The sequence below is a fragment of the Nerophis ophidion genome, linkage group LG06 (genome assembly GCF_033978795.1).
Source record: "Nerophis ophidion isolate RoL-2023_Sa linkage group LG06, RoL_Noph_v1.0, whole genome shotgun sequence".
Taxonomy (NCBI): domain Eukaryota; kingdom Metazoa; phylum Chordata; class Actinopteri; order Syngnathiformes; family Syngnathidae; genus Nerophis; species Nerophis ophidion.
In genome coordinates, this window is record NC_084616.1 from 35343080 (window position 1) to 35353346 (window position 10267).

The 10267-nt window shown below is 43.0% G+C and overlaps 1 protein-coding gene across 1 annotated transcript; it reads right to left on the reverse strand.

Moving 5' to 3' along the window:
- Positions 1 to 1424: 1424 nt before the first annotated feature.
- Positions 1425 to 10267, reverse strand: rbm15 (RNA binding motif protein 15). Its single transcript, XM_061903553.1, has one exon. It carries the CDS (start codon positions 10095 to 10097, stop codon positions 7572 to 7574), a length of 2526 nt encoding a protein of 841 aa, XP_061759537.1. The 5' UTR covers positions 10098 to 10267; the 3' UTR covers positions 1425 to 7571.

Sequence of the window (10267 nt, forward strand, 5' to 3'; positions counted from 1 at the left end):
TTAGAGAACTTTTACTGAAACAAGGCAGCAATGTCAGTTGACGATCAGTGTCGTTTGTTTGAAGAGTTAGGGAGACAATTAAAACCACTGGGTTCTGCACTCGTCCCATTTCCTTCACCACCAGTGGAGCGACTTGGTAAATAAAGCTCTTGCCAAACCCAGTCGGAAGAAGAGCCAAAACCTCCTTGCCACCATTAAATGCCTTCAAAACCGTTCTCTGTTCATCTTTTAAAGAATTAATATACGATAGATTTGACAGAATCAATGTCAGCACACGACTCCTCGCTGCGTCCCTGCCATTGTTGTTTGGATCAAACAGTCGCTTTGGCGCTACGTCACATCTATGAAATCCCGATTGGTTCATTATTTTTTTGCTATCTTGAAGGAGTTTGCATTGCCCTCGATCCCACATCCTTGTGTGGAGCTCAGCTAACTCCAAGGACCTGGCGAGAGTCCGGTTTAAAAAACAGGTACCAATAGTTAAGAAAAGTTGGTTCGCATACTAGCTCCCCTCTATAATGACTGTGATCACAACTTTTTTTTTTTTTTAACCACCAACTATGATACAAACTTTGCCCATTTCAATCTCAACACCCGGTACTGGAAGTGCATTACCTGCAGGTCACCAATGTATATCCCTGATTATTATGCAAGTTTAATGGACTGTTTTTTTTTGTTGTTGTTTTAATGAGTTCAGGTTTGTTTTCATCGTATTTCTTGTTTTTTGCTCACCAGTTTGCCTTAGCGGGCACATGACAGTGCCTCTCACCTCCTGTGTCAGCCAAAGGCATGGAAGAAACCTTACTACACATTTATAGATCACGTGAGACAAGATGTTTGTTTTGTTACACCGCCCTCTAGCGGCAGATGGGGGCTTCTGCTCCAAGAATGCCGGCTCAATTAGTGCTACATTATTCCCCCTCGGCTCACTTTCACAATAGTGAGCTCGGCTCTTTGTATTGTTTCAATCACCACAGTCATGCACAAAAAGCTCTTTTGGGCTGACAAGTTGCATTTACTACGCGTTTGCCTCCTCGGTGTTTGAGGGCCAATCCAGATTTTGTACCATGATGCTTTAAAATGTGTATTTTCTTTGTTGCTTGTTTTGAATATTTTAAAAGAAATGTATATGTTTATATTTTGGAACACCTGATAATAAGTTGCATCTCGGTTAATCAGTGTTTTTTTTGTTTGTTTTTTTAATTAATGCACTGTTTAATTCATGCTGGTGTATTTGTTAACTATGATCAAGTGTTGCAAACTATTCCTAACCAATCATAGCTATTTTGTTCCAAGCCCTTCAAGTTCACGTTAAGCATTGTAACAGCGCACAAGTCAGCTGAAATAAACTGGCATGTGAATCCGGTTTGTTCTTGTGTGATTCCAAACAACGCCGGGCGCAAATGAAGCGAGACACAAGTTGATTCTAATTAACTTTCATATTTTATTCACATATTTTGTTGGACAAAATGGTACAAACACAGAAAATAGAGAAAAAAAATACTCCACTTACCTTAGAGTTAAGTACATTTTGTGTGGATTAAAGAAAAAGGTACTTACAGTATTTGACTTCTGATGGTGTGTTCAATGACCTGGACACAACAGCATCTTCAATGGGCCTCCTGTGAAGGAAGCACAGTAAAAAAAAAAAAAAAGCCATTTTAAATTGAACTGCAAGCCCCTGGTGGTGAGTTGGTGAAAGTGCACTGTAGTGTGAAACCTTGTTTACATACTTGAATTGTTATTTTCTGTACAACATAAAGTGCACAAGACTCAACACAAACTATATTACGAATTTGTTTTGACACTGTAAAATATTAAATTAATTCAACTATATGTAGTAGTTTGTATCATACTGACAGCTAGTTGTAATATTTTGGAAGATTCATGTCCTGCAGACGCTGGCAGCATATAAAGTCAAAACTGATATCAGTGAGTTAAATAATTGACTAACATATATGTGTCCGCGACACATTCCTAAAACAAAATAAACAATCCCGGGATTAGAACATTACGCAAATAAATGTTTTTTATAAAAGAATTGCCGCAAATCCCGCCAAATTTGTAAACTGAAAACCTAAATAGCCGACTTGTGCATCGATCTATTGCAAGGGTGTCAAACTCGTATTTTTTCGAGGGCCACATCACGATTATAGCTGCCTCAGAGGTTTACCATGATTTAACGTGGACCCCGACTTAAACAAGTTGAAAAACTTATTCGGGTGTTACTATTTAGGGGTCAGTTGTACGGAATATGTACTGAACTGTGCAATCTACTAATAAAAGTTTCAATCAATCAATCAATCCGCTTGTAACAGTGAATGTATGTGAACATAAATGTCTAATAGGCTTTTTATAACATCTGCAGAGGCTATTGTGTTTATTGTACTTTTTAACCACAGATTGATGGAAAACATGCTTGGAAATCATAGTCTAGACGGCAAGCAGATATTTAGGTATTAGTTTGGGATTACCAAAAGAAAAATACTGTTGCATTATCAGATACTAATAATAATAATGTTTGGAAGATTGATTGATTAATTGATTGAAACTTTCATTAGTAGATTGCACAGTACAGTACATATTCCGTACGATTGACCACCAAATGGTAACACCCGAAAAGGTTTTTCAACTTGTTTAAGTCGGGGTCCACGTTAATCAATTCATGGTATAAATATATACAAATGTAAGTGCGTTCAGTATGTTGTATTGTGCCAAAATTTAAAGAGCGAACGTATTGAGCCAGTAAGTGCTTTATTGGCGTACATTATTTTGAGCCTCTTGGTTCACATCTGGCCCCCAGGCCTTGGGTTCAATACTTGTGATTTTTGGTGTCCTGTCATGATGAACATGTACACATTTCTTGCACGATAAGGTAAGTTTCCGAGTGAGCTTAAGACATTGAAAAGGTCATAATATTAAGAATGATAACTGAACTGATCAGTGGCCTTGTGGTTAGTGTCCGCCCTGTAACTGGAAGGCTGAGTCATACCAAAGACTATAAAAATGGGACCCTTTGGCTCCCTGCTTGGCACTCAGAATCAAGAGTTGGAATTGGGGGTTGAATCACCAAAATGATTCCCGGGCACAGCCACTGCTGCTGCTCACTGCTTCCCTCACCTTCCAGAGGGTGAACATGGGGGCGGGTCAATGCAGAGGACAATTTAACCACACCTTAGTGTGTGTGTGGGACTATCGTTAGTACTTTAACAAGAAGATTGGATTAAATATTACACTAATTTGCTTTGTTACCAACCCCATAAAGCTAAAATGTGGATGTTTATTAGTTCAGACAGTTTGGAAATACATTGCATTGGTTTTGTGCCCATGCGGCTTTCACCGGAAAAAGTTTGGACACACCTTGCTTAAAATATGTTCCTTATCTCATGACAGACTTTCTAAAAGGAGTGTAGTTGTAAAGGCCTAGTGAAGATCACTTTATCATGCATGTGTCCCACTTCCATCAAATCAGTGGAAGACTGACATATTTGAGTGACTTGACTATGACACGACAGAACTATACCTAATTTGGATTGTTTCGACTCATACTCTAAGACAGGAGTGTCAAACATACGGTTTTAACTGGCCCGCGGGATGAGTTTGCTAAGTATAAAAATGATCCAAAATATTTGAATGAAAGAAACTGTTTTAAATGTGTCCATTAGATGTCGCAATAGCAATTATTTGTATCTTTGTAGATGATGCCACATAAGTAAAATATAAACCACATTTTAGGGCACCAGTCGAGGAAATTGAGCAAACTACAAAAATAACCTACTGCAATTTTAAACTTGATATAATTGTTTTATCTTGATAGATTAAAAATTAACACCAATGAGTTGACTGATGAACATTATCACATCATTTATTCAAAAAGTATAAATAACGACAAAGAAAGAATACTATTAACCGCAACATGTAAGTGTAAAAAGAAACCCGACAACATTATGATCTGTACACTTTCAGAATGTACTTGTTCTATTTTCAAACAAAGAAAACAAACTAAAGTTGTCTTCATTTTGAAGTTATTGTGCCGTGATTTTACAAGACTGGCCCACTTGGGAGTAGATTTTTCTCATGTGGTTCAGATCTTAAATGAGTTTGACACCTCTGCTCTATCTAAAGATATTATTCATTCAATGAGTCTATTGTTCTAGTGTTTTTTTTTTCATAACATGGTCACTACTGCCTAGTTTCTGTTGTTATATTCTTATTTTACTGTTATTCTTTATTGTCATTGTTGATTTTTTATTGTATTCTTATTGTAATAGTTTTGTATTTTGTTTCCATTTAATACCCATTATTTACTTTTTAAATTCGACCACAATTTTGTACACTGCTGCTGGAATTTAAATTTTCCTGACAGAAGTCTCCTGAAGGAATCAATAAAGTGCTATCTATCTATCTATCTAGTGGCATGCTTTATGAGTGCTTTGTGCAACACAAAACAGTTGTATGATGCATCAAAAACCTACCCCACTGCAAATTACACAATATTGTGAACCTGGGCACTATAGTGTGAATCTAATTAGATTGTGCAGGTTCTAATACTAGCCTGTGTACTTTGAAAGCAGGAAGAGAATTGTGTTTTATGCAAAATGACCATCCATTGATGCATCGCAGTCATACTCACCACAGCTGCCCGGTCTAGTGATACAAAGCTAGCAGGCAGCGTCGTCCTCCTTACTCACCCCTCCGCTGGTTCGACTCCTGGTGCCAAGTGGCGGCGTGGAAGTGGAGTGTTGTGTTGTCTGACTGCAAGCTGTGGTGCTCCACGCTCCTCAAGACCGGCCCCCTCCTCGGCACATTAATTCTACTAAGATGGATGGCGATGGGAAATGTTGGATTGGGGGGAAGGTACTTGCTGCATAAACATAAAAAAGTGTGCTTGCAGAGCAAACTCCTCCGAGCAAGGAGGTGTCCTCGATGTGGATTCCTCCCAAAAAAAGGGGCTTGCTCATATTTGACCTCCATGCAGAAACTCGGATGAGAATGGATGACAAGAGCTTCTTTGTCAGCGGAGGTAAATATTCCTATAACACTTGGATACTTCAGAGGTGCCACGTGTGGACTTCCTGGACCCACACCCGTGACAACCACCCACAGAAGGGGACAAGGTTCTCCTCCTGCCACAAGAAAGAAAGGAGGCGGGGCTCCTCCGCGTGTCACGTGTGAAGTGTGGCCCTCAGTGCAAAGAGGGGTCTTGTCTCCTCGCTGCAACTAACAAACAGGAAGTCGTCTCCCTTCTTTCCCCCCCTGCGGGTCAACAACGATTCGCGACTCCTGGGAAACACAACAAGGCACGGCCGTTTTTTTGTTTCTCCAATTGACTTCCATCGAAGAAACAGGTTTCCCTTCAAATGAACAATTTATTGATAATCGGTCACATTAAGTGCTCAGATGCACTTGCAGGTACGTGAACAGCTCGTCACAGGGGCTTTCCTTTTTCCCGCGTGACATCAACGTGTACAATTTGCCCACTTTTCAAACACAGCTCAAATGAAGCCGCCGCAACGGTGTGGACTCACCACCATGTCGTCGTCACAAAGTGTGAGCAAACATCAAGTCCTCGCATGTTGACAAAGTGATGACGTCACACATACAACAATGCTGTCATCGGAATTCAGTGAGTAGGCCTTGGCTGAAATCAAACATAACGTTTAGACTTCAAAATAAAAATAAAAAAAGCTGATTTTAGCATTAGGTAGTAAAAATATTAATATGACACAGACCTACTAACTGAACACACATCCGGTTTGGAACTTTCTGATACTGATTTTGAATTCTTCTTAAGGACCTTTTAAACTTTCAGAGCAATAAATCAAACACTCTTAGTCAAATATCGAAACAAATGTACGATTAATTTTTTTTCTGTTTGTTTTATCCATGTCTACTGTAAATGTTTATAGATTACACATGAAAGCCATTTCTATAAAAAAAAAAAAAAGGTGGGGGATGCACAAAATAAAGCATGATGTGAAAACAGGTCAGTATTTGCATCATCACCATGTTCTGTTGTTGTAAATTTCTAAAGTAAAGTGGGACCACGTGTACAATCTAAGAAAACCACCAATATACAAAAATTTTGTATGGTCATGAATTATTAAACTACATTGTAGCGGTGTTAAAATTGTTGACTAAAAATGTTCGTCTTAGTTATCTTCAACAGTGTTAATTTAGCAGTTTTAGTCACAGCCTTTAGAAAATTTAGTTTTTACTTTCAGTGATTTTTATTCATCTATATTGATGTAGTTTTGTTTGATTAAATTCCTCAACATTTTAGTCAATTTTGTCGACTAAAATACAAAGTATACGCATCTTTGGAGTTGTCTTGAAACCACTTTAAGGTTATTGCAGAGCTTCTCACAAACCCAATTCATAAGGCCCGTTTTAGTCAGGGGGGAAAAGGTTGTTGATGATAATCAAGACGAACATTTTTAGTCAAAAAAATGAACACTACCCTGTAGTTGGGAAGCGGTGTCTAACTGCACTGCATCCTGTTAAGATGTTTTTTAATCATTGCCCATCTTTGTTTTTATTTATAATGCAGTGCAGTTTGAAACCAGTGCAATGACAAACTGAAGACTTATCTGTGTCAATCATAATACCTGGCAATATTTCCTAAATGCTGAAACATTTTTAGATAGTGCATATCGTTTTGACCAGTCCATTTACAGTACCTGCCACAATTGACTTTGAAACATTGAAATTGCACATTAAAAATGTGTACCAGACCTTGAATGGACTCCAACACCAGTTAAGTTTACAACGTAGCTGAAACATATAAGAGCTGTATAGTTGGAACTAGAAAGACCCTCACATTACAAACAGGAAGCTCAAACATGTCCCAACTCTGCGCCCTTCTGCTTATTAAAAATAAATGTAAGCGTTAACTGTTAATAAAGGACATTTGTTGAGGGGAGTTGTGGCATGTTTGAACTTGGAACCAAGTTAGGTGCTTTGTTAAAACACTTTACCAAATGATGAACTGTATTTGGTTGGACATGGAACTTTGAAGTATAGAACATGCACACGTCCATCAGTGTGGAGCAACAATGATAAAGTCCCTTTCACGTGTAGACACAATAACAAAATGTGAGCTGCGGGTCAAAATAACTGAACACTGTTGAGAATATGCCAACTTAACACTTTTCAATGTGAACCTCCATTTGTGTTGTTCACATTTTTTGCTTTATTAGAAATGTTATTGTGTCCATTTATTTAATTGCTTTAGATGGGGATAAATACTATTTGTTACATTATCTGGTTATTTTAATCACCAAATGCTACCCATTTAAAAATATTTTTAAATTAATCACTGTGTTATTTTGGACTTTGAGGTATGATACATGCCTACCAAAATTCAAAATGCACACACATCCTTTTTGTTTGGTAGCAGAAAGGCAAGTGTTTGTTGTTTTAGCTGTTACCCTGACAACATACTACGTTCAAGAACCATACTAGTGTAGCCCATAATGTAAAACACACAGCATGCAATGGTTACTGACATACAGCAGTTGTTTGTTGTTGTTTTTTTTAACACTCTTTGACTTAGTGTGTTTTGCTCTGATTTAAGATGCTCCTCGCACCACAATCATGACCAGGTAGTCTTCTTCACTTTTGGCCAAAGCTTTAGCAGAGGTATCAAGAAACTGCTGGGAGAAATCACAGGGAGGGAAAGCATGAAGAACCCCTGTGGCGTCTTTATCACGGCTCCCTCCCACGGGCAGGCTGATGACTCCTGCCGCTTGTTTTTGGTTGAGGTAGGACACCAAGTTGCGAAGCGGCCGCTGAGTTGAGACGGCGGTGTCAGACGTCGAATCCTCTGTGCTGCCAGGAAGTGCCATGAGGATAGCGTAGCCGCCCGGCCCGGCTACTTTGATGCGTCGGGAAACCTCGTCGAGCTTGGGCTGGTCCAGGCGGAGACGCTGGGTGATCTTTAGTTCGCACACCTGCTTGCCCGTGGTCCCGTCCATTAGCAGGTCGCTGGCAACGCTGTGATCGCCTTGCAGCAGGTGCATGTTGGCTGGAAAGTTACTGTTCTTAAGGAGGAGCATTCCGTGCCAGGCCAAACTCAGCTTGCTGCCGTCTGATTTGGACTGATGTCCGCTTTTCGAAGAGCTCTCTGAGCGATCTCTCTTCGCCGGGCCTTTGCTGCCGTCAACTGTTTTGCGTTTACGTTCTCCGGCTGCTGAAATGTTGCTGCTCGACGGCGCCTTGTCAGAGAGGCTTTTGAGTCTGCGTTCAGTTCCGCCTCGCTCAAGGCTGCTGTGGCGGTCCCGTACAGGGGAGGGTCTGTCACCACGCACAGGGCGCTCCGAGTCGCTGAAGCGTCCGTCTCTGCTGCTCTCCCCAGGGCTACCGTCCGGGGAGGCGCGCCGACGTCTTACTGTCCTTTCTGAGTTTTCAGGGGAGTGATCGAGATGGCGCCCGTCTTCCAATAAGCGCCGCTTGCGAGGAGGCTCCCGCCCCTGCAGCTCTCGCTCCAAAGACCAGTGTTCTCGCACCCGTCGATCACGTTCCAAGTGCTCCAAGGGGTCAAAGGGGGGGGGGCGTACCCGCTCACGAATAGACGGGCTGGGCCATTCTCCACCAGGGAAGAGCTCTCTGTCTCTAAAGTGTATCGCCGGGGGAGTCCGATCTCTGACCCTCAGAGGTTCTGGCGTGGCGCGGTGGACAAACGACTCTGCCACCATGTCAAAAGGAGGTATCGGGAGAGGCTGCAGGAACTGTTGTTGGTAACGATGCTCTGTGTCAGCAAAGTCAACACGAAGTCTTCGTTCTGGGCCGCCGAGAGGGAATCCGCGCATGTGTGTGCACGCTGCCTGTGCGGCATCCAAGCTTTCATACTGAATGTAGGCCCAGGTGTCCCCTTTCCTGTAGTCTATGGTCCTGATTGTGCCGAAGCGATCAAACTCTCTCGCAAGGGCATCCAAGGGGACCCATGGCCCAAGTCCACCCACCCACAGGCGTGTAGTGGGCGTGGCCTTGCCATAGCCAATCTTAATGGTGTTGTGGCCCACTATTTTCCCAGACATGCTCACCTTGGCACGGTGAGCCATGTCGAGGTTCTCAAATTTCAAAAAGCCGTACGTGCTGGTTTGACCCCTGTTGGGTCTTTTGATGTCCACCCCTGTTATGACACCGAACATGTCAAACGCTCTTCGCAGGTCCGTCTCTGTAATAGACGTGTCCAGGTTGCCCAAAAACAAAGTCCGATTAGCTCTTTGGTCGACCTCTGGTGAAAGAAAATCCTCCTCACGGAAGGACGCTCGCTCTGCAATAAACGCAGGGCGAGCTCTGGCCTCAAACAGGGCAAACTCCCGTTCCCGGTCCAGTTCTCTGGGCAAGGGGGGCGGCGGAGGAGGGGGCAAACGTCCGAGGGCCAGTTGCTGTAGTCGGTAATCTCGGTATCCGAGGCCGGTAGGCGAGAGGGGCCTCTGCAAGTGTCTGTGGCTCGGCGCCGCGCCGTACAAGTCCCTCTCGACCGGGGAACGACTTTTCCTCCGGTTGATGTACACTGCTTCGATTTTGAGCGGCCGGTCGTAGAGAACCAGCCGCCCCCTGGCGTGTTTGGCAGCCCGGGCGTCCTCCGGCTTTCTAAAGTTCACGAAGGCTATCCGTTCGTCGTTGTTGCGGCTCAGCTTGACGCTCACGTCCCCATATTTCTTAAATTCGTGAAAAAGTCCGTCTTCTACATCTTCGTCGCTCAGCTGAGTGCCGAGGTCGCTGATTTTGAGGGTTTTGTACTCACTCTCCACACCGGGCGCTTGGAGCCGCTGCTCCCCGCGAGACGTGCTCCTCGCCGCGGCTAAGTCCAGCGACAAGCTCAGGCTGTGGTTTTTGCTGACGGCACCGGGCTGACAATTGTGGTTATTACCAGTCCGACTGTGTCCGTCGAAGTCTCTGTCCCTTTTCTCGCCGAGCAGGCTCCTCCTCGTCGAGTCGCTTTTACCGGAGCTATTTCCATTATTACTTCCACCCGAAGCGGAAAGAGAGCCCATTTTCTTACTGCTCGGGTGGCATCCTCCTCGGTCTCGAATGTCGTCCAAGGCCCGGGAGCGTTTTTTCAGTGGCGACCGCTCTTTACCTTTCATTTCAGTCCACTCAGAGACGACCTTTGGTACGCCTGGGGCTTAACGGCTGCAATTCTGCAAGTGATTGCAAATTTTTAAAGCGGAAAAACGCTGATATTCACTGACCCTGCGGCAAAACAACAACAGTCGCCATTTTGTAAGATTCGCTTGAAGACCCGCCCACCCAGACG